Source organism: Mercenaria mercenaria, chromosome 3, assembly GCF_021730395.1.
Source record: "Mercenaria mercenaria strain notata chromosome 3, MADL_Memer_1, whole genome shotgun sequence".
Classification (NCBI taxonomy): domain Eukaryota; kingdom Metazoa; phylum Mollusca; class Bivalvia; order Venerida; family Veneridae; genus Mercenaria; species Mercenaria mercenaria.
Genome location: NC_069363.1, coordinates 10,291,106 through 10,316,412, shown reverse-complemented (window position 1 = coordinate 10,316,412; position 25,307 = coordinate 10,291,106). Strand labels below are relative to the sequence as shown.

At 35.1% G+C, this 25,307-nt stretch overlaps 2 protein-coding genes across 7 annotated transcripts in view; one reads left to right on the top strand and one right to left on the bottom strand.

Moving 5' to 3' along the window:
• The window catches only part of LOC128555487 (dedicator of cytokinesis protein 7-like), an 88,330-nt gene extending 67,104 nt beyond the window's left edge, over window positions 1-21,226 (bottom strand). For all 4 annotated transcript variants that reach the window (XM_053537843.1, XM_053537845.1, XM_053537844.1 and 1 more), the window contains exons 1-10: window positions 21,135-21,226; window positions 15,986-16,076; window positions 12,894-13,075; window positions 9,664-9,735; window positions 9,052-9,151; window positions 8,190-8,405; window positions 7,661-7,746; window positions 6,677-6,743; window positions 6,036-6,185; window positions 1,955-2,020 (exon numbers count right to left, since the gene is read on the bottom strand). In XM_053537843.1, the coding sequence (XP_053393818.1) occupies window positions 1,955-2,020; window positions 6,036-6,185; window positions 6,677-6,743; window positions 7,661-7,746; window positions 8,190-8,405; window positions 9,052-9,151; window positions 9,664-9,735; window positions 12,894-13,075; window positions 15,986-16,076; window positions 21,135-21,178 (1,074 nt within the window). In that variant the 5' untranslated portion in view covers window positions 21,179-21,226. The remainder of the gene's footprint in view (window positions 1-1,954; window positions 2,021-6,035; window positions 6,186-6,676; window positions 6,744-7,660; window positions 7,747-8,189; window positions 8,406-9,051; window positions 9,152-9,663; window positions 9,736-12,893; window positions 13,076-15,985; window positions 16,077-21,134) is intronic.
• Window positions 21,227-21,236: 10 nt separating this feature from the next.
• LOC128555486 (uncharacterized) overlaps window positions 21,237-25,307 on the top strand; it is a 30,174-nt gene continuing 26,103 nt past the window's right edge. The window contains exon 1 of one of the 3 annotated variants that reach the window (XM_053537841.1): window positions 21,237-21,358. The gene's annotated coding sequence lies outside the window, so the exon portion shown is untranslated. Of the gene's footprint in view, window positions 21,359-21,434; window positions 21,578-25,307 lie in introns of those variants that run through there. The other 2 variants (XM_053537842.1, XM_053537840.1) reach the window with 2 other exon arrangements.

Genomic DNA, 25,307 nt, shown 5'->3' with positions numbered 1-25,307 from the left:
TAAAAGACAGAAATTTTCAATAACAAGAACACCCAAACAACCATGAAAGAAGAAAGAACATAATAATTCTTACCCTCCCAGGCCATTTTTTCTGAAATAGCCTTCAGTGGTTAATTAAATATTTTAATTATAATAAAAAGATTTTTATAGCAAAAATAAGAAATGCAAGTAAAATGAAAATTAGGCTGTTAATAAAAGTTACTATTAATTCTTTTTGTTATATCTGAAGCCTAAAATCTAGTATACTGAAGCAAAATAGTTCTAAAATATCTTGCACATACATGCATCTGTATGAAGTTTACTGTTTTTATCTACTGTCAATGCTTTTTTCTAATTTTTGGGGAATGCAAGCAGAGTCAAACACTCTAAGTCATATCCCTACACCACCATTTCCTTGTTTCTGAATACTTCAAATGACCTCACAATTACCCCTTCTGAATACTTCAAATGACCTCACAATTACCCCTTTACAACTACCTTACTGTTACCCTTATACAATAAACTAACTGTTACCCCTTTCAACAAGGCAGTCTGAAAGACAGCTAAATCCCCCGCCACTGCTATGGATAGTGAAAGGGTAAAACCTTTGATTTTAGCTGTGACCTTGACCTTGAACTGACATGGCTGACTCGTGAATTCTGCACAACGTCTTGATGAGGTGATCATTTGACCAAAGTTTCATGAAAATCCTTCAAGGGGTTTTGGAGATACAGAGCTAAAACCTTTGACCTTCAGTTGTGACCTTGACCTTGAGTTGACATGGCTGACTCATGAGTTCTTGATGAGGTGATCATTTGACCCAAGTTTGATGAAAATCCTTCAAGGGGTTAAGGAGATACAGAGTGAACACCAAATGGAAGGCTCAAACCTTCGACCCTTAGTTGTGACCTTGACCTTGAGCTGGCATGGTTGACTCATAATTTCTGCACATCGTTCTGATGAGGTAATCATTTGACCCAAGTTTTATAAAATTCCTTCAAGGGGTTTAGGAGATATAGAGCGGACACGAAATGGAAGGCTCAAACCTTTGACCTTCAGTTGTGACCTTGACCTTGAGCCGACATGGCTGACTCATAAGTTCTACAAATCGCCTTGATGAGGTGATCATTTGACCCAAGTTTGATGAAAATCCTTCAAGGGGTTTAGGAGATATAGAGCGGACACAAAATGGAAGGGTCAAACCTTTGACCCTAAGTTGTGACCTTGACCTTGAGCCGGCATGACTGACTCATGGGTTCTGCACATCGTCTTGATGAGGTGATCATTTGACCCAAGTTTTATAAAATTCCTTCAAGGGGTTTAAGAGATATAGAGCGGACACAAAATGGAAGGCTCAAACCTTTGACCTTGAGTTGTGACCTTGACCTTGAGCTGGCATGGCTGACTCATGGGTTCTGCACATCGTCTAGATGAGGTGATCATTTGACCCAAGTTTTATAAAATTCCTTAAAGGGGTTTAGGAGATATAGAGCGGACACAAAATGGAAGGCTCAAACCTTTGACCTTGAGTTGTGACCTTGACCTTGAACCGACAAGTCTGACTCATGGGTTCTGCACACCGTCTTGATGAGGTGATCATTTGACCCAAGTTTCATGAAAATCCTTCAAGGGGTTTAGGAGATATGGACCGGACACGATTTTGTTACGGACGGAAGGACGGAAAGACGGAAGGACGGACGGAAAGACGGACGGACGGAAGGACGGACGGACGGACGCAGACTATTCCTATATTCCCTCCGCCACGGCGGGGGATTAATAAGTTTACTGTTACCACTAGCAATGAGCTTACTATTACCCCTCTACAATTAGTTTCCTACTGCCCCTTACAATGGTCGTATATTTACACCGCACAATAACCTTACAGATACCATATAATGAGCCTTCACTGACTCACACACTATTCCGTTCCTGTTACCTCTACAATGAGCTTACTGTCAACTCTATAAAATATCACCTTTTCCTCCTTTATGTAAGGATCAGCACACTCAGATATATCTCCCTGCTGTAGTACCTTCTCCAGCTGAAATAGAATACAGACCATGTATAGAATACAGGCAACCATGTATCTATGTATCTTAAGAACATACTTGAGACATGAAAAATAAAGTAACAGACTGTCACTGACAACCATTAAGATAATACAGTTTGTATGTTAACTGGAAGAGAAAATTGTCACCTTCTTAGACAGCTTATTTAGTTCCAGTCTATATACCCTGTTTGTTTGCTTTGGAATTATCATTGTTTTTCAACATTTTTTTGGTAAAGTAATTGTGTGCAGTTAAGGTGGAATGCGCCTAATTTGAAGTTCTTCGGTTCCGTTTCGAAATTTTGTTTAATATAAAATTCAGCATATTCCTCATAGAATGCATATTTTACTTTTTTGATATTTCTGTAACTTCTGTCTCTACAAACCTTCAAACACGACCATTGACGTCCATTTTTGATGAACCATGATTTTACGTCCATCAGACTGTTTTTCTTAAATCGTTCTGTTCAGTCAACAAGTATCGATTTGCTTGTTTCTCATCACAATTTCATTTAAAAATGTCTTTGAAATGGTGTTTATTTGTAGAGATCATTTTAACGTTGAAGTCGATATTTACGTTAAAGTGACGTCAGAGCGACAAATATGACGTTTAGTTTTGAATAAAAAGTTTGCATTAATCTTGTCTCATGTAAACCAAACGATAGAATTTGACAAAAAACTAACATGATCATGAAAACTTTATTTTCTGTCGATTGAAGGAATAAAATGATGGGGTCACCGAATTCATTTTCGCGTAATATTACGTTACGCTACCCCTACCCCCCAAATCACAAGATAGCGCAATTGAGTATTTTTTCATGTATCTCCTCCTTTTAGGATAAACTTTACTATTTTATTTTTCCTGGTAAAATTAAATCAAAATAGCCTTTAAAAGTATGTTATAATAGCGAAATAATTTCTGTGTAGAACTCAGATTTTAATGTTTATATTATATTTGATATATGAGAATGCGACAAAATCAACACCCCGTTACCCTTTGCGCTGAATTACATTACTCTACTCCTACCCCAGATATAAAATGCGTAATTAAATGGATTTTCTGATTCTCGTGATCAAGACAAACTCATGTTTAACCTATTTAAGTAGAATTTAATCAAAAGAGGCCTTTACAACTATTAATGATTTCATTCAACGTTACAAGTGAAATGATTTATCTCGCAAGTTAATGATAATACATGAAAACTCATGTATAGATGCACATTAAATCGTTAACATTTACAAAAATAAATTAAAGAAAATGACAGAATATAGTGAAAATCCTTTATTTGAATTATCTCAACCTTTTAATGTTAACAAGAACTTGTATGGAATTCCATCACATGCCGCTATTTCCGTGACGTATCATCTTTGTGTAAAAAATTGTTACATAAAGAATTTTATACATTTAATAGAACTGAGGCAAACAAATATAGGCCTACATTATAAATATGTCATAAATATCTTATTAGTTAATATAGGTGTATTCTTAATGAAGCAGATTCGAACAACAACCGGTCTTCAGAAAATAATACAAGGGTAAACAAAATCTGGCCAACCTCGGCACAGTACAAAAAAAGTAAAACGTAGGTGAAAATGAGAAATATTCACACATAACTCGGAAAAAGGTGCTAATACAACTTTTTAAAATTGAAAAAGCCTTTATGTAATTATAACATCATGTTCGAGTAAACATTATTTTATCTAACTTTATTACAAATTTTAGGTTTTGGAAATATTTCGATTGTTTGGAGAGTAGTCGGACACACCGATTTCGAATAAAGGGAATCCTCCTCATAACTGCGGGAAAACAGCATATTTGTTGTAAGGAGGCTGTTGTTCTGAAAAGATTAATTTATTTAGCAACTTGGCTAGATAGAAACACCATCCTTTGCAAAGAGGTTTTAGCTCTATGGAGATGTGTGTACAAATGTTATCCTTGTATTCATAGAAACATAAGATAACATATTCCATACATAATACTGTTTCCTAATATTAGAAACCGAGTAAAGAAAACATTCCATGACATAAAAAAAGAAAGAATTTTTTAGCTCTGTTTTTCTACGTTACTGCGGGCAGTTAACCTAACCAGTGTTCCTGGATTCTGTATTCCCAACAAATAACTTCTATCTTCACCACATAAATCAGAGGTGGAGGACGAATGATTTAGGACACGTGCCTTCTATCAAATCGTCATGCCCTACCCGGGGACCGGACTCGCAATCCATAGATCTGCGCTCCTACTGAGCTAAGCGTATAGGGTAAAAGAAAGATCTATAGATAGAAAGAAAGCAGCAGTTGTGACTGACGCTGTAACTAAACGAAATCTCTCTTATATCATGAATACTGAACTTGTAGAAGTTATGATTTATTTCCAATAGCGTTTGTGGTATATAATTTCAAAATAATGAAAAACTAACTCTGACCCGTAAAAACCAAATTCCATCATCAAATTATGCGAACGTATGCGTGGAGTGGGCAATTAACCGGGCAAGCCCATGGCAATTTATCTTATGGTCAGACTTTACTAGGGTGGCGAAGTAAGAAACGAAATAGTAAAAATATAAGACCTTGGAATGTGCGTGCGTGCGTGTGTGTGTACTTAGGGAGGGTTAGGGATAATATTAAGAAAAACAAGATACAAACAACCTTTACTCCCTTGGAGGGGCGGTTGAGTCAAGCGTCATACGTCTGAAATCACAACCTTTAGAATATTTGAATCTGTTGTATAATATTGATCAATGATATTGAACAATAACGATGCTTTCTGTTTGTGTTTCAAGTGTGAAAACTCCGAACAATAAACACAATTGCATATGAAAATATTCTTCATGTTAGCAGTGTTTTACAACGGAAAACGTGTTTATTGGTACTTTGAATAAGAAATATTTGAAAAAAAAAAAAGCCTTATCATATTGAAAGTATATTTAAAGCGACTTTCAAAATTAACATGATTAGTATTTGAAGCAAAGTTGTCGTATTGCCGTATGTAATACATTCTGCATTCAAACCATTTCTAAATGAAGTCGCCAATTTTACAGTTATAAGGACCTCTTTTGAAAGGAAAACTCTCTTTCTCACGTTCTATGATTCGTTTCACGCCTGTAGTGAATAACTGATGAATGAGAATGTAAAATACTAAGATTTGAAAAGAGATATATCGGGAAAGACAGCAAAACTAAGCTATGTAGTTATTTTGGGGTAGGGGTAGCGTAACGTAATTTTACGCGAAAATGAATTCGGTGACCCCACATTTTTTTCCTTTCAATCGACAGAAAATAAAGTTTTTATGATAATGTTAGTTTTTTGTCAAATTCTATCGTTTGGGTTTTACATGAGACAAGATTAACGCAAACTTTTTATTCAAAACTAAACGTCATATTTGTCGCTTTGACGCCACTTTAACGTAAATATCAGCTTCAACATTAAAATGATCTCCACAAATTATACACCATTTCAAAGACATTTTTAAATGAAAATATGATGAGAAACAAGCAAAGCGATACTTGTTGACTGAACAGAACGATTTAAGAAAAACAGTCTGATGGACGTGAAATTATGGTTCATCAAAAATGGACGTCAATGGTCGTGTTTGAAGGTTTGTAGAGAAAAAAGTTACTGAAATATCAAAAAAGTAAAATATGCATTCTATGAGGAATATGCTGAATTTTATATTAAACAAATTTCGAAACGGAACCTAACAACTTCAAATTAGGCGCATTCCACCTTAATGTAACCGGTGTGCCTCGAGTGTGTTCAAGTATTAACCTGTTCTATGCAAGTAACTGCCAACTTCTTCACATACATCAGAGGTGGAGGACACATGATTACAGACACAATGTAAGTAATCAAATGGAGAATGTATGCTTTGCCTGGGTATTAAACAAACAATCCTGCAATCTGCAGAGTTGCTTGTTTCAAGCTGAGCTAAGCTGGTGTGAACAGACAGCCTTTAGTTTAACTGTAATTCCTATTTATACAGATAAATTTCATTTTCAAGGTCTAAACTTACCCGTATGACAAGGAAGACATCAGGTGAAGGATATGTTATACTAAAAATTCCAGCTTTACTTGTTGTAGACAGGTCCTGATGGGGGACATGGTACCTGATCATCTGTTTACAAACGTCACTGTTCAGATCAAAGTAGAAATTCTCAGATATCTGAAACAGAAATCACTGTGTTACATTTTTATCAAAATATAAAGTCACTCTTTGTTTGCTTAAAGCTGGATGGCTCACATACCTCCCTTTGCTCAAAATCACTGCCTCTGATCCCAGCAAAACTGAATAAAGTTCTTCTATTTCTTTGTTTAAGAACATGTTATCAATCTATAAATTCTGAATATTTCAAAACTTTCATAAAAATGGAAGACAAGAAGTTAATTTTCAGCCGAATTAATAGTTGAGCTGAAGACTTAAATCTGTCACTGGTAAGTACCCTCAGGCAAGTACAAATCTAGGAGTTCCATTATGGTCAGTCCTTTATTGATGTTTTTATCATACATATAGCTAAATGACATCAAATCAGAACACAAAGACATTCCACTATGGACAAGAAGAGTACAAACAAGTTTACAAGTAAAATGGTATTTGTGAACTTTAATGCATATTTGTTTAATTACTATTCACAGTAAATTATATAAGAAACTTACTTTCTTCCTTTCTTTAGCATCATAAACTGCCATTGTGGCAAAGATTGGCTCTACTTCAAGTTCTAGTCTGAAATGGTAGAAAGAAAAAGCATTTGAGCCGTGCCATGAGAAAACCAACATAGTGCATTTGCGACAAGCATGGATCCAGACCAGCCTGCGCATCTGCACAGTCTGGTCAGGATCCATGCTGTTCGCTAACAGTTTCTCTAATTGCAATAGGCTTTGAAAGCGAACAGCATGGATCCTGACCAGACTGCGTGGATGTGCAGGCTGGTCTGGATCCATGCTGGTAGCAAACGCATTATGTTGGTTTTCTCATGGCACGGCTCATTTACTTAAACAAATGGAAGCTGAACTTTTGTTCTGGGCTTTGCTTATATACTATAAAGTCATTATTTGTTGTGGACTAATTTTTCATGGATATCGTTTTGGTGTCAATCCATGTAAACAAGTCCTAATAAACAAACAATGTAGCAGTTTATTTTTGTTTCAGAATTAATTCCCGTTGAACAAGCCATTTTTATCAAAACCACTAAATTTTATGACTGCAAAATTAAATGATTTCCCAATATGTGGAACTTTTATATGGTCCTTCTGCCTCACTGCAAATAGTAAGATGATAATCAGAAAGATCTATGATTTTAAGTTAGTACTAGACACTTTATGTTAATAAAAAAAATAGCTGTGTTTTTGTCTTTTTTCTGGTATGCTGGGCTTTAAGACATGCAGACCCATATTTAGATCACATTGTGCATTTCAACTTGTTTATAATCGAGGAAGATGCCAGGTGTCCTGCCAAGCATAATTTCATACACAGGGTAAAACCATTAACTCTCCTCTAGTCGTGTGGATTGGCTTTCTTATCGCTGGTCTCCAACCAACAGCAGTGAAGATGAAGTTAATGAGCTTAACCTGTCAACAACAGAGGCACCTCTGTAGCTATTTGATTAGTAGTAATATAATAAATACTGAAGAGTAACTCACTTTAGTTGAAGACATTTCACAAGAATTCTGTGCCCAAAGTGTTCTGTAGGGGCCATAACAAATGCTCTCTTCTCAATCTGTTCCTCCTGTTCATTCAAAATACAAAAAAAAGAGTATAAGATACAGCAGCTTATAAAATATTTAAAAGAGTATACATTACCATGTTAAAATATTAAAATGTTGTTTAGTTTTTGCACCAATGTTACTGCAAAGTATGCAGTCACCTTCTATAGTTCATCAAAAGTTTTAATGCAGGGAAATTTTCACATGCGAAACCTAAAAATCTGTTTTCCACAACAATATTCTAAAATAAAATGGAAGGTTTTCTGTGTAAAAGTAAAAATGTTATGCAATATGTTCACTGGTCTGAACTCTAGGCAGGAGAAATTTCCTTCTGTCTACCGATCAGAAAAATTCATGTGGTTGAATTTCTTTTCTAACAATTATTCTAGAGAAATTATGAAAACTTAAACTGCAGCTGATGTATGTGAATTATCCAAGAAACTTTTATTACAAGAAATATATGTACCTCATCTTGTGGTGGGTAGAGAGTAAAGACTGTATCTTGTCTGTGTTGTTGGCGTTGGATTTCATTGTTACGGTCCACCTCCTCCTGTGAGACACGATCGAACAGGTTAGGTAACTGAGCATCTGCTTGTGACTGTTTCAAATCAAATATACTGCTAGCCCAACTACCTCGGGGTGTTTCACTCATGTGAATAGACTGTCTCTTGTTTGCCGTGTCCTGTCAAAATTAAAATGTTATCAGAAACTTTAGCAAAAGATATTAACAGCAAAAACACATAATCATAATTGAAGTTAACAGTTTAAGTTGACAGATCTTTCTTCAAACTGTCAACACAGGGAAGAAGACAGGTAACAATATATACTTTATACTGATTACTCTTGTTATGCATGACATTCTCTATCAGTCAATTCTTTAGTACATGAATATACACTCAATCCTCAAACCTTCAGCTCAGGCAGTACCAACTACAATGCAAATCTTCTCTTACCTTATCCTGGCTTTGTATTCAGCAATGATTAAGTTTACATTTTACTTATGAAATTTTACTAGGTTGTATGCAGTTGTACAGCACACATTTGTCATTACCCCAGTGTAATACCCTATGATCCATTCTATTCTTTATCCTGATCACAAATATTATCAGCATTAATATATTCCTACTGATCCAGACAATCTCTGTTTGTACCGCTTCTTTTGTTTGTGAAATGAAGACACAACCCACTTGGCATTAAACCTCGACTCTCTTAACACATTTCTTGGTCACAAACAATATCAACTTTTAGTAGACATTCTCTGTCATTAACATTCCCATTGAGTACTGCCGATAATTTTATCCCATCCATTGAACCCCACACCCTCTCACCTTATCCTGGTCACACACATCATCAATATCAACTTCATATTCTTGTTGTACCAGACATTCTCTGTCTACACCATTTCTGTTGCTTGTGTACTGCTGATATCTGTAATTCAGTAAAGATAAAATACCTTTTTTCATGTTGTATCTATATGTAGCTGAATTCATAAATTCCCCATAGATAGACCCTTAGGTTTTAATATAAAATTGTAACAGGAGCTGTTTGTAAAACAAATAATTACCCCACTCCATGACAGTCAGAGGGAAATTAGAATGTAATTTTCAGTTCAATTCTCAAATTTACCATGGATCAAATGGCCCCAGAAATACTAGATCTCCCATACTGAAACAAGCAATCATCCTATAACATCTGAGGTCTATCTGCTAACTGTTCTTCAGTCATTGATGAGAAACTATGCCCCAATGTCACTGACAATGAGCTGCAAAGTTATTAACCTCCAAGTCAATAGTGTTCATTTATTGACATCAGTAATACATCATAAAATATCTAAAATCATGAAAGTACAACTTACATATGCTTCTGTGAAAAATCCCAACAAATGTATTTAAATATTGTAGTTAAATAGCATACAAAACTGTAGAATCAATGATGTTTACCTTCGACTCACTATGGTATAGTCAGCAGTGTATCTTCTAACACAATCAAATACATGTGGATCTACTTCTCCTCTGTAAAACAGTATCATATTTCATCAAGCAAATGACCCTCTCATAAATGCTGTATTCAAAACTCAACATATTGAAAACTATCTAACGACAGTAACAAGTTAAAATGTGGTCTATAAGTTGTGATTTTGATAATAAATGGTTACTGACAGACTAGAATAATCAGTCACTAAGTTGTAATTGTTTTGGTGGTAAGGAAGCTCTGCTGAGTTATGGCCAAAGCAGTAAAAAACTGTTGCATACTATATCTATGAAAGAGCTGAATCAATAAAGCAAAATAAGATACTGTTTTGTAACACTTTTTATCACAAAAACAGTGGCATATTAATATGAAGCACAGGAAGTAAATGACTGTAAACAGAAATGGCATCATGGGATTTCAAAGAGGCACAATAACAATGTTAGAGAGTACTTTAATCATTTATAGTGTAAGTTAAGCTTTTTCTGCAAGGACTTTTTTCTGAATGAAGAAGTAAACTATAAGAAACATACATAGAGCAACTATCATGGTAATTGATTTTTATCAAATTTGGCATAAAATTTGTACTAGTCAGTTCTTGTATCTTAGTCCTCATCAACAGTATGACAGTCATCAGGCACAGGTGTTGCAAGAAAAATAGTGCTTCTAATTGATTTTATTTGACATACTACTTAAACAACCTATAGCTTCTATATAACCAAGCTTGTACATTCATTTAGGCAAGATGTCTTATTCAACTTTATATCTTATCCTTGGAATCATTAATTTTCATGGGGTATTATTTCCGTTGAATTCTTGGTAGAGTCAATCCACTAAATTATATCCCAATGAACAACTAAAATTCAAATTAATGTTATTTTCAAATTTTGATATCCATAAATACCTATCTCCTGAAAAAGCTGTTTCAGTCTAACCATCAAAATTTTGTGCCCACAAAATTAAATGATTTCACAATCATACGTATCCTCAGTTTTATCACACTTTATAAACTTGAAACACCCTCAAAATATTGTTTTGTCCCTAAAATTTGCAACACACAGATCCTTTGGTATTTTCAGGGGTCAGTATTAAAAACAAGAGGGCCATGAAGGTCCTGTATCGCTGACCTGACCTATTGACCTAATGATCATCAAGATTAACATTCTGACCAAGTTTCATTAAAATATGGTCATAAATATGGCCTCTAAAAGTGTAAACTAGCTTTTCCTTTGATTTGACCTGGTGACCTAGTTTTTGACCAAACATGACCCAGATTCAAACTGGACCTTAAGATCATCAAGATTACCATTCTGACCAAGTTTCACGAAGATACAGTCATAAATGTGGCCTCTACAGTGTTAACAAGCTTTTCCTTTGATCTGACTCGGTGACCTTGTTTTTGATCCAAGATGACCCAGATTTGAACATGACCTATACATCATCAAAATAAACATTCTGACCAAGGTTCATTAAGATATGGTCAAAAATGTGGCCTCTACAGTGTAAACTAGCTTTTCCTTTGATTTGACCCGGTGACCTAGTTTTTGACCCTACATGACCCAGATTAAAAAATGGAATTTGAGATCATCAAGATTACCATTCTGACCAAGTTTCATGAAGATACAGTCATAAATGTGGCCTCTACACTGTTAACAAGTTTTCCTTTGATTTTGACCCAGTGGCCTAGTTTTCAACTCAACATGACCAAGATTTGAACTTGACCTAAAGATCATCAAGATTAACATTCTGACTAAGTTTCATGAAGATACAGTCATAAATGTGGCCTCTAGAGTGTAAACAAGCTTTTCATTTGATTTGACCTAGTGACCTAGTTTTTGACCCACCTGACCCAGATTTGAACTTGACCTATAAAGCCTCAAGATTAACATTCTGACAATGTTTCATTAAGATATAGTCATAAATGTGACCTATACATCATCAAAATAAACATTCTGACCAAGGTTCATTAAGATATGGTCAAAAATGTGGCCTCTACAGTGTAAACTAGCTTTTCCTTTGATTTGACCTGGTGACCTAGTTTTTGACCTGACATGAACCAGATTCAAAACAGACCTTGAGATCATCAAGATTAACACTCTGACCAAGTTTCATGTAGATACAATCATAAATGTGGCCTCTAGAGTGTTAACAAGCTTTTCCTTTAATTTGACCCGGTGACCTAGTTTTTGACCCAAGATGACCCAAATCAAATCTGTCCAAGACTTTATTGAGCATAACATTCTGACCAAGTTTCATTAAGATTAGGCCCAAATTGTGACCTCTAGAGTGTTAACAAGCTTTTCCTTTGATTTGACCTGGTGACCTAGTTTTTGACCCTAGATGACCAAATGTCAAATTCCTCCAAGATTTTATTGAGGGTTACATTCTGACCATGTTTCATTAAGATTGGTCTAAAAATGTGACCTCAAGAGTGTTAACAAGCTTTTCCTTTGATTTGACCTGGTGACTTAGTTTTTGACCCCATATGACCCGATATCAAACTCATCCAAGATTTTATTGAGAGTAACATTCTGATCAAGTTTCATTAAGATTGCGCCAAAATTGTGACCTCTAGAGTGTTAACAAGCTTTTCCTTTGATTTGACCTGGTGACCTAGTTTTTGAACCCAATATCGAACTCGTCCAAGATTTTATGGAGAGTAACATTCTGACCAAGTTTCATTAAGATTGGCTCAAAATTGTGACCTCTAGAGTGTTAACAGTCAAATTGTTGATGCTGACGGACGACGGACACATGGTGATCACAAAAGCTCACCTTTGAGCACTTCGTTCTCAGGTGAGCTAAAAAATTGCCTATAAATAGAGAGAAGTTCTTTGTTTCAAACAATGCATGAATGTCTGCATTTTTGTTGACAATCTTCACTCCTAACTTTAAATTAAGACTTTATCCAAATTTGCAGAACAAATGTTACTGCTTTAGCCTGCTGTCGACAAGTGATTCTGCCTTTGCGACCAGTGCAGACCAAGATCAGCCTGCACATCTGTGCAGGCTGATCATGGTCTGCACTGTTAGCTATTCAGTTAGTAAATTTTCAGTGAACACCCCTTCGAATACTAAATGGTATTGCCCAAACTGAATGATGGAACACTCCATTTTAGAAATTTAGCAGGCTAAGGGTTAAAGTTATGTCTGCATTCTAGTTAATGACATAAAGTTAAAAAAAAATATCTGAAGTCTTTACCCTATTTCTGGAACAATATGTGTCACAGTACGGCATCTTTTCGGTAATGAGAGTACTTCTATATCATCATCATCTGGATATAGTAATCTGTCCCGATACGGGTCCCGGTCAACTAATGACTGGTTCTGTACAACAAACTCCTCAAAATCTGGTGGTTCTGCCACATCAACATTGGCTGATAACTGAAAAATATGTTACACATTTACTGACCAGTAAGCTATACAACAAAATGTTTGAACACAAACCATTATAGATTAGTTTCTCAATTTTTTACTAAAGACCTGCAAAATTTAGTGCTGGCTTTTTATATAAGGAAAGAAGTAATAATTATAACTATCATACCACTGAATATAACAGGGACAAACAAGCAGAAAGATATGGTAAAAGTCTTCAAAACAACCAAATTGTATAAGTTAATGTTACACATATTATTATGTACCTAAAAATTATATTCTTAAGCATATCCTGTGAAATCATTAATATTTATGGAGAATTAATTTCTGTGGATTTCATGGTGGTGTCAATCTACAAAATCAAATCCACCCCCACCTCCCCCTAAAAAAAAGGAAGTCCCATTCATTTTATCTTTACAAGTTGAAATCCAAGACATTATATCCCCACAATTTAACCGTTTTAGCCAAAACTATAAAATTTCTTGCCTGCAAAATGAAAAAAATTTCAGAATAAACTACAAATTTGTCTTCCTATGAAGAATACTCAGCGATAGATGACCTTTTTGTGTCGATTCGCCATAAAATCTAACTCACTCACTCCTATGAAGAATAAACCAATATTCATCAAATGTTATAAAAACAGTAATTGTTTGATAATTTAAGGTAAAACATGAAGAAAGTATTTATTTATTTTGTTGGGTTTAATGTCACACTGACCCAAGTGAGTGTATATCAAAATCCCCTTGATCAAAATCCCCTCCACTGAAAAAAGACAGGGTGTTACAAAATCCCCTTCATACTTTTGCAGGGGGTATCATAATCCCCTCTGTGATTTTCATTATAGATATATAGATATCAATGCTCCAAATTATATTATGTTTGCTAAAGGCATTGTATTTACATGTTTTATGCAATAGACTTTTAAATTGTATATAGTTGTATTTTGAACTTGATGAAATAAGTAAAAATCACAGAGGGGATTATGATACCCCCTGCAAAAGTATGAAGGGGATTTTGTAACACCCTGTCATTTTTCAGCGTAGGGGATTTTGATCAAGGGGATTTTGATTGTCTCCCGACCCAAGTATAGGTCATATGGCGACTTTTCAGCTTTGATGGTGATGGACGACTCCAGGTGCCTCTCCGTGCATTATTTCATTACGAGTGGGCACCTACCAGTAGGTAGAACCACCAACCCTCTGTAAGCCAGCTGGATGGCTTACTCACATAAAGAATTCAATGCCCGGAGTGAGGGCTGAACCCACATCGGTGACGGGCAAGTGATTCTAAGCCACTGAGGCCCCAAACATGAAGAAAGGAAGAAAATAGTGATTTAGTTGCAACTCATGACACAAGCTTTTTCTTGAAGGAGAGTATAAAATCTGTAATGGGAAAAATGCACAGCAGCAACATATATGGCTACTAAAAGCTTGATTATATTAAAACACTTTCAACCTTCATTACAATGTTGGGCGGTTAAAACCGCCCCCGGTTTTAACCAGCGGTTTTAACCGGTTAAAACCGCCCCGGTCAATACTCCCTGAAGTGATCAATACTGGTCGATTGGTCAAATAGTCAATACTGACTGTTAAGATATTTTGCAAAGTTTATGAACAATTAAATAATGACTCTTTAAGAACATCTGGGGCTTGATTATGGTAAATGCAGGCATTAGTATTTAGTTAAAGCAACCAAATCAATACTCCCAAATTGGTCAGACGTGGTTGATTGGTCAATACTGATTGATACTGGTTATTAAACATTTTCTTTTAGATTAGATTACAAAGATATATAGTTTTGCTGAACTTCATTTGTAGGAAGTATTTCATAAACTGTAGCAGTAAGTGTTTGATTCACAAGTGATAAATCTAATGATTTTTTATATTGGTATAAATAATTAAAGAAAAACTGCTGCAAAACACCTAGACCCTTTCATGGAAGTGGTTTAATTGTGTTTTGATAGCAATTGTCACATTGCCTAACTGACACCATGTCTTACAATATAAAATAGATGTTGCTGACCAGTCTGTCTAGTCACTAATTAGCTGTCAAGATCAATAATCCCGCTGTATTATTGAGATGCTTGAACATGGTAAAATAAGTCATGCAATCAAAGTATTCCACCGACCAATATTGACCACTATATGTATTAATCAGGGATATTGCGTAGGACCAAAATTTGAATTGACCAGTACTGTCCGTTTCAATGAGTGTAATTTATATTAATAAAATCTTTAATTAATTTATAATAAAGGCTACTGTAAGAAGATAAAAGCATTGAATAAACTAGTATTGACCACTGACCAGACTTAGTATATTGTCCAAACTGAGCCTGACCAGGACACATTGCCACAGACCAAAACTGAATCGACCAGTATTGACCACTATATTTTTTAATGAACAAAATTTTATATTATTCAAATTGCTTTATTATTTTTATATTACTATCACAGCCTGTGCCAATCTGTATATGTGCATTATGTAAAAGTGTTGAATAAACCAGTATTGACCACCCAAGAGTGGCCAATTATTAGTATTGAATTGGCCAGAATTGACCGGTATTGACCAGTATTGACCGCCGGCCCGGTCAATACTCATATTGACCGACACTGCTTCATTACTATCATTTTCAAAGCAATCCTGTCTCTTCAAGTTAACTTAAATTAAATTTTAGTTCCTGTTTCAAATGATATCATTTCCAAGTTTTGTCACTTGCCCCACTGGCTAAGTTTACAGGTAGTTTTGATGGATACTTAGTTAGGAGGCTGCACTGATTCATGAAATCAAATCCTAACAAGCAGTTACTATGGTAACCCTACTTATCCACATATTACTGTTTTCACAAATCAGCTGTATTAATACTTGTATAAAAATATGAAGTTTATGCCCAGTAATAAAGCACAATTTGAAGATATCTACCTCTGTCAGGTTCACCCCACTAACACTTCTAGGAAGTTCATTGAATATGGTGGATGATATCTGCTTTCTAACCTCAGCAGCATTGCCCTGTCTGAAACACAGTGAAAATAAAAGCACATATAGTATAAATGATTACTAAAGAACAAAATATGCAAACTCTTATAAGGAACTGACAATATTTGAAGACAAAACATGTTTGGGGAGAGATCTGTACATTTTCATGTGCCTGCTCTTTCAAGAACACCTGGTATAAACTTCAATAGATAGACCAAGCATGATTCTAACACACTAAGATTTTCTTTTATATAAACAAAGATTTGAAAGAAGGATTTTACCATGCATTGTCTTGTCAATTAAAACATGTTTCGCAAAATGACCTACTTTTGGCCAAGGGAAGTAACGCATCCATTTATGCCTAAGAAGGATTTCAGATTAGTATCCCTTCCTGGTGTAATTCGAAAGTGTTAGAATGGAAATAGATTTTAAGTTTTATGTGCTTTGTTGGCAAATAAAACAAAATTTTTTCGTTCAGATGCGTCATAATTAATCACTCTGGCCTTCGGCATTGGTGATTAGATTACGACGCATCTGAACTCAAAACCAAGTTTTATTTTCCAAAAGAAAGAAAAAGAAAAGTTGCACAATGTAACTCCTTCAATACCTTTATAAACTAACATACACGAACTTTTCAGCAATTGAAAAGGTCACAATGGGCTGAAAACATTTCAGTGTTAGATATGTACTGAAATCGTCTTTCTCCCTGGTATAAATTTTAGCATACACATGTAATTAAATGATGACTGAATTACATTTTCACATCAGCCAATCAGAATTATTTAAAAATCTAGACTGGAACTACATTAGGGAAGCTTTTTCTGTAACACTGATGAAACTACAAACTATGCATTGTTTAAATTGTTTGTCTGAGACAAGAAATATTGAAGGAATGTGACCAGTACACAATGAAAGATAATTTACCACTTGTTCAATACCTGTAGTACACATTTAACAAACTATGCATTTTAGGTGAGAAATGCATGATCAGAATGCTTAAGCATATTTTCCCTTTATGATCATGGTTCTTATAGCATACCTAGGGCTAGAGTATAACATTTACAGTGACATTTTCTTTCAGATCTGGTGCCAACCCTGCAGTCTGCACCTGATTTTGAAAAGGCAGTGGCTAAGGGTCCAGTAACCATATTATAGGGCTGTCTAGATTCTAGAATTACGATAATCAATATAAATACCGAGAAAGGTATTTACAGAAATACTGAGAAAGGTTATTTACGATGTTTACAGAGAGACTCTGATTTATCTATCAAAAACAGGAGATGATGTCAAAAGTTTGCTTTCGTTTTTTTGTCATTTGAGATACAGTGCAGTTAATAGGAAACAGCAGAGGTATTGTAGCTAAGCTCAAGAATCAAGCTTTACGGTAAAGCAAGTATACTTTCACACACTTGGGGGTGGATCTTAAGTTTCCACAGGAGCTAACAAGGCGCCCCTAGCAGACAGGAAGTAGTTCTCTATGCAGTGAAGCTTCATTTGTTTGCTGAAAATTAATCATCACTCAAAAATGATGCAAGAAAGCTTTCTGGACAGTAAGTTGAAAAAATGATCATTTTCTTTTAAAGATAAACCACTGAACAGAAACTGGAAATTTCAAAATATTGTCATCCATAATTCTACAGCCAGTACAAGAAAGCAGCGAAGAGGAAATGATGTCACTGCGTCACCGGCTTCCCTAAGTTCCAATAAATTTTGCAAAGTATGATATTCTTCACTGTAACAGGTATGATGACACTGAAGGTAAACTTGTGTTTTCACAGTGAAAAGCTTCTCGTGAATTTTCCCATTCAGTTTCTCTTGAGTAGTGAATAGTTTCTTTGTAAATGTAATATATTTTTTAAAAAGTTAAACCTGATAACTTTGGGCTTGCTTAAAATTTAGGCTTTGCCTTATTTCATGTTAATACTTTAATCCAGAGACAAGTATGATAATCTGCTTACAGAAATTTGCATGCTGTCTGCCATAATCATTGATAATGAAAGATTTTATCAATTTTTTTTCTCTTTTTCTCAAGGCTGAAGAACTAAAATAACAAACTTAATGCTTTCTGTATTATTTTATTTAGAGACACGGGTTAATAGGAGAGATCGCCCTGACGTCATGCATCAACACCTGTTTATCTGGTGATGGGCAAAACAAATATTTTTGGCAGTGGCTAGAGAACCGGAATCGGTTCCCTAGACTGTGAACTTATTCGCCCGGAACCGGTTCTCTAGCCAAAGTACCGTACATAGGCTAGGGAACCGGAATTTTATTTCTATGCATAAAACTGTCGAAATTCACTTTGTTTCTTTTGGTAAGTATCATGTGCATGTTCTTATCTTAATAAGTTAATTAATTTTACTATTTCATCAAGCTATGCCCTTTTATTTATTTGTGTTTACTGTGTCTCCAGAAGTGAACTCGCCGCATATACTGTCCGCCATATTGGAATGATAAAATAAACTAGTACGAATGAATGCGAAATCGTCGACACTGGACCCGAAATAAACTTGAAATTTATACTTAAAAGGTATAAGACAATAAAAGAAACGATTAAAACAAATTAAGTAATTTCTGTTAATTAGTATTGATTACATATCTTTGAATTTGAAATGCCGAGGTGTTACAAACCAGTATTTAAAGTGATCAAAGAATCTGTATGACGTTTTAAGGGCAATTAAATTAATTTGTTCATCTCAAAACATGTAATGACGCAAATACAAACCAATATTAGTTTATATTTAAATAATTTAAACATAGTACAAAATTTACTAACATTTAAAAACTAGTAGTAGTTTTCACGCATTCATTCGTACTAGTTTATATAATTCCAATACGACAGACACGGTATAAATCCGGCGAGTACACTTTTAGAGATAGTAAACGCAGATAAATGCAAGGGCATGCAGGCCTTGACACAAACTTTTTTTCAGTGGTGTCCCAGAGGGCTCCCTACCTATAGAATTTGGTGTCCCTCACCAATACATGGAATCCCTCCAGTTTGAAAGGATGAAAATGTACTCGATCAAAACTGCTAAATCTTAAATCATATTTATTTCTTTTCTTGTTTCGAATTAAATTCAGTAACAGTCTATATGCTTTATTTTATTAACAACTGATCCAGGTTGTTGCTGAATTTAAACTGAAGCAAGAAAAAAATAAATATGATTTAAGATTTGGCAATTATTGGGAGACGAAAGCAACATTGGTTTCATATTTTTTTGGTAGAATATTCTGTGAGAATTAACAAATCATTGACTGCAACTCAGTATTTAATGTGGCTATTACATTGTTGTTATGGAAAACAGGTGTTCTGGAGGAACACCCAGCTTTGAACGATAGGTGTCCCTTGCTAGAATTTGGGGTCCTCGGGATCCCGGGACACTGTTAGTGTCGAGGCCTGGCATGGTAAAATTAATTAAGATAATAATATGCATGACACTTACCAAAGTAGATTTCGGCAGCATTGTGCATAGAAATAAAATTCCAGTTCCCTAGCCTATGCACGGTATTTTACTTAGAGAACTGGTTCCGGACGGATAAGTTTGCAGTCTAGGGAACCGATTCCGGTTCTCTAGCCACTGCCAATATTTTTACATCGTTTATGTATGGGATCGGAATTTTCAATTTTTAATAACTTTTTCGTTCATTTATGGATTTTAAAATTCAAAAAGTTTTGAAATGCTTACGATTTTCATATTTTCTTATTCAAATATCTTTTGAAAACGAATAACCGTTTTAAATGACATATGATTTAAATAGCGGCATAGCAATGCTCCAAACTTTTAGAAAAAACACTGAAAGTTAAGCGTTCATAATTAATCCATTTTATTTCGAAATAATAATTAAAAGTTATCAATAAACTGCTTGTTTTATATCCTTTCCATTGATCAAAAAACTATTGATATATTTGTGTTTTAAGAAAGTTTAAGCCGTTAGAAAAACATCACTGTTAACAAAAAAAACATGGACGCTCGACGTCTACCCACACGATCTTTGTCTTAACAGTTCTAAAAATAAAATATACAACGGATTTGTATACAAACATGATCTCTCTTATTAATTGTGCTTATAAATTGTTCGAGTGCTTGCGTAAATAATGGCGACTAACGAAAATCGCTCGGTTAAGATTTAAAATTAAATTTGACTCAAACTTGAGTGGACACATATATATAACATATTTACAAAAAAACATGTAATAACGGCAAATTTATGACAACTTATCAATGTTTTCCCACCAATTACCTGGTAGACTGATAATAGGGGATTTATCCACGGCGCGAAAATCCCCGAGACGGTAACGTCCGTATATAATTATTCGTCTTTAATGTCTGCATATACTGAGGCAATTTTTTCGATGTTTTCCGGTTCCGGTTTATATACACACCGCAAACTGGTTGTCTGCATGAACATCCGAGCACCCCGAATCAGTCATAGAAGTTCGTAAACTGCGCTAACATGATTATTTTACTTCTTTTTCGTAATGAAAACAGTACATGCAAATGAAAAACGCTTCTAAAACAGTAAAGAAGTGTAAAGGCCGTCAAGTTTCTGCGTGGAGTGCAAACAAACAAAAAAAATCCTAAAGCCAGTGCGAGAACGCTGAATGACGTCACCGTCACTGCTTCCCGTATTATTGCACAGTATGATATTCGCTGTAAGAGGTATGATGCCACTAAATGTAAACTACAGTTTAGAACGAAGTTTCACTTTCTTGATCTTTGAATATTTCTTTCTAATCGGATATATAAAAGATAAATCCCCATGCTAGGCAGTGCCTTAATTCATATTACAATACACAATTCGTACAAGTGTGTGTATATTACATGCTATGATTATAGACTTCGGGTGTAGCGGTCTGGTTATCAGAACCCTGGACACTTCCTTTAAAAAATTCGTGATTCGGCTAGAAATCCCGAGAATGCTGGTCTATAGCTATTCTAAATTCGCAAAAAATTATCTCAGCAGACAACCTTGGATTAGGCATTAGCTCAAAGCTTAGATCTCGCCTTCCTCTTACAAACACTGTAATAAACTAAGGATCGGATTTTAGAAGAATCTGTACAACAGGTGTTTAAAAAACAAAAGCGTATACTTGTTTAACTTCTGGGCAAATGCTCTTTGGCCAGATCCTGACATTTTTGTGCTGCTGAGCCAGAAACTCGTCACTTCCGGGTTCAATCTGTATCGTTTAGCGCTTTCATGTCATGTGTGATGAACGCTTGGGTTCATGTGCCGTGGACAAAATAGAAAAAATGACAATTTAACTTCTTGATAGCTTCAAATACACATTCTATTCACGGATTGATATTGTATAAGGTAGTAGAATTGATCAATTTGTGTTGTCACTTGTTATATTATTAAATTTTTATTGCATAAAAGTGGAGAAATCGTCACTTTTTCGGATTGTCAAGTATTCGGATATATTCCCTATAATCGAGTCGGAGACTTCACCTGATTTAGAGATATTTTCCCGATCTAACCACTATTTCTCGTTCGAAAGACAAAGCGTCTTTTGATCAAAAGGAAGGATTTATTGTAAGTGTAGCAGGTTTTTTGGCTAAAAGTAAAATATTTGTCGAAATTTGCCCCCCTTCCCCCCCTCGGAAAAGTATGTTTTTTCCCCCATTTAAAAAAAAAATCCCTCTCCCCTTGCACCGGAGATTACATGAGACAAAATGAAGTCCAATGCAGTGTTAGGTTTTATTTGATACCATGCGGGTCAAAGATAAATTGACATTCTGTTCAAGCAGAGCCTTTTATCTTAAGGTTCATGTAAAGTATTTGGAGACCACCCCTCAGGTGAATTTTGATTTTGGAAATTTATTCTTCGAAGACCGTTTCTATTTATTATAAATACACTGAATTGTTTAGAGGAAGTAGGGAATACATTATACAAAGGTAAGCTTCTTTGAGAATAAGTATTTTGTCTAAAATTACAGGTACCTCGACCGTCACGGTTCTATTTTGTAGAAAATATCAAACTTTTTTTAAAAAAGTATTTTTTCTTTAAATATGTTTTGTGTGTGTCTGTAACATATTTATCTAGGTACTCCTAGTATTGAAATACAGTTTACTTACATATTTTTTGAAATATAGGAGTATTTTGTCATTTTGACAGCTCTACTTTCACTTTCGTTTTGCAATTTTGGCAACTTTTTGAAATGTAGATGTATTGTAGCAATTTTAACTCTGGGAGTACCTGGAGAAATATGTTAGGCACACAATAAGGAAAGACCTGATGTCAAAATATTTTTGAAAAAGAAGTTTGATATTCTTTACAAAACAGAATGTGGACAAGCAAAGTACATGTCATATAAGAAAGTCAGGGGTGTAACTGTTTCAAGTTATCACTTTTTATAACCCATTTGAGTTATTGCGTTTACTTTCATAACTTGTTTCAGTTATCATCAAATATTACAAAGCCCTCTTGTGTCAATTCCTTATTGTGAATGTGACTAATGCAATCATTTCCTGAATCCTTGGTCTTTTATCTTTCCAGCTATGCAGTAATTTCTTTTACGCAAGGCTGATAAAGTCTTACCCATATGGTTTTAAAGCTATAAAACTCTTAACATCCCATTATGCTCATCAGGCCATGATCAGACTAAAAGAGAATTTGATTCACCACAGTTTGCTACTAATTACACTTTAAAGGTCACTTTGTGAGAACAGCAGAAAGGCTTTTTTTTGAATAACTTACCTGAGTTATCTATATTTTATAACTAATACAGGTTATAAAATACTTGAAAAAGTAACTGAAATAGGTTACATAACTTAAAACATTTACACCCCTGACTGTAAGAGAAATATTATTGTACCGAATAAAACAACCTCTCTTGAATGACACGTCTGCTGTTTCTGAACAGTTTGGTACACAATGTATGAAAAACAAAGGCCTATGAGGTCTCAAAACATGTAACAAAAATTCACTCGAGGGCCAGTCTCAAACACTTTACATGAACCTTAAAGGTTCTTCCCCATTCTGCGAGGTGCATAATCGTTTCTGATGTGACGTCTCGGCAAATTAAGAGAAATCGAGAACATGAATTTTCCATTGTCAAAAAACTCTATGACTTTCATTTTTATATGCCCGTTTGAAAAACGGGACGTATTATGGGAACGCCCCTGGCGTGCGGATGGGCGGCGTCCACAGACTTTGTCCAGAGCATATCTTCTTCATGCATGGAGGGATTTTGATGAAACTTGGCACATTTGTTCACCATCATGAGACGGAGTGTCATGCGCAAGAACCAGTCCCTAGGTCTAAGGTCAAGGTCACACTTAGAGGTCAAAGGTCAAATTCAAGAATGACTGTCCGGAGCATATCTTTTTCATGCATTGAGGGATTTTGATGAAACTTGGCACAGTTGTTTACCGTCATGAGACAGAGTGTCTTGTGCAAGAACCAGGTCCCTAGGTCTAAGGTCAAGGTCACACTTACAGGTCAAAGGATACAAGAATGAAAACTTTGTCCGGAGCATTTCTTATTCATGCATGGAGGGATTTTGACATAACTTGGCACAATTGTTCACCACCACGAGACGGAGTGTCATGTGCAAGAACCAGGTCCCTAGGTCTCAGGTCAGGGTCACACTTAGAGGTCAAAGGTTAGATACAAGAATGACTTTGTCCGAAGCATTTCTTCTTCATGCATGGAGGGATTTTGATGTAACTTGGCACAATTGTACACCATCATGAGACAGACTGTCATGCACAGGTCCCTTCTTTAGAATTACTTCCCTTTGTTGTTACTATAAATAGCTTATATTGTAACTTTCATTACTAGTCGTAGGGAAAAATCGAGACCACTTTGCTGTAGTACAACATGCATGTTACATCCAATTTTGAGGTGTATTTTAAGGTATCTCTACCTGGTAAGGATTTTTTGTGGACTTACAATTTTTTTGGGGGGGGGGGGATTTTTTTTTTTTTTTTTTTTTTAAGATTAACTTCCCTTAGTTGTTACTATAAATAACTTATATTGTAAAATTTTTATAGTTGACCATAGGGAAAAACCAAGACCACTTTTCTGTGGTACAACATAGATGTTACTTTCAAATTTTAGGTGTATTTTAAGGTATCTCTACCTGGTAAGGAGTAAGGAGTTTTTATGTGGATTTAGAAAAACAAAAGAATGACGATAATTACTAAACAACCACAAAATTAAAATTCCATTGCAAATACAGGTGCTAGGGTAAAGAAATTTGCTGTGACGGGCATATATTGTGACATTCTGGCACTCTTGTTTTAGCTCATCTGATTTTTAGAAAAAAACTGATGAGTAATTGTTGTCACTTGATCGGCGTTGGTGTTGCCTAGGCTAGCTGGTTAAGTTTTATGTTTAGGTCAGCTTTTCTCCTAAACTATCAAAGCTATTGCTTTGAAACTTGCATCGCTTGTTCACCATTAATAGCTGACTCTGTACAGCAAGAAGCATAACTCCATCCTGCTTCTTGCAAGAATTATGGCCCCTTTTGGACTTAGAAAATATCAGATTTCTTGGTTAAGTTTTATGTTTAGGTCAACTTTTCTCTTAAACTATCAGTTTAAAGCTTTTGCTTTAAAACTTGCAACACTTGTTCGCCATAAATAGCTGACTCTGTACAGGAAGAAGCATAACGCCATCCTGCTTTTTGAAAGAATTATGGCCCCTTTCGGACTTAGAAAATCAGATTTCTTGGTTAAGTTTTGTGTTTAGGTTAGCTTTTCTCCTAAACTATCAAAGCTATTGCTTTAAAACTTGCAACACTTGTTCACCAACAAAAGCTGTTTCTGTACAGCTGGAAACATAACTCCATCCTGCTTTTTGCAAGAATTATGGCCCATCTTGGACTTAGAAAATATCAGATTTCTTGGTTAACTTTTGCATTTATTTGAAAGAAATTTGAAAGTAACATCTATGTTGTACCACAGAAAAGTGCATTTAGGTCAACTTTTCTCCTTAACAGTCAAAGCTATTGCTTTAAAACTTGGAACAATTAATCACCATTAAAAGTCATTGCTTTTTGCAAGAATTATGGCCCCTTTTAGACTTAGAAAATCATGGGTAGGACAATATTTCTATTATACAGAGACAAAAAAATCAGATGAGCATCTGCAACCACATGGCGGTGCTCTTGTTTTAAACTTGTTTCTGGAACATAGTCATTAATAATTAGTAAATTTCTTGAATACTAGAATTGTGATGTCATTTCTGTGATAATCTGTCAGGGTCTGCACTTTTTGTCATTTTTATACGCCCGTTTGAAAAACAGGACGTGTTATG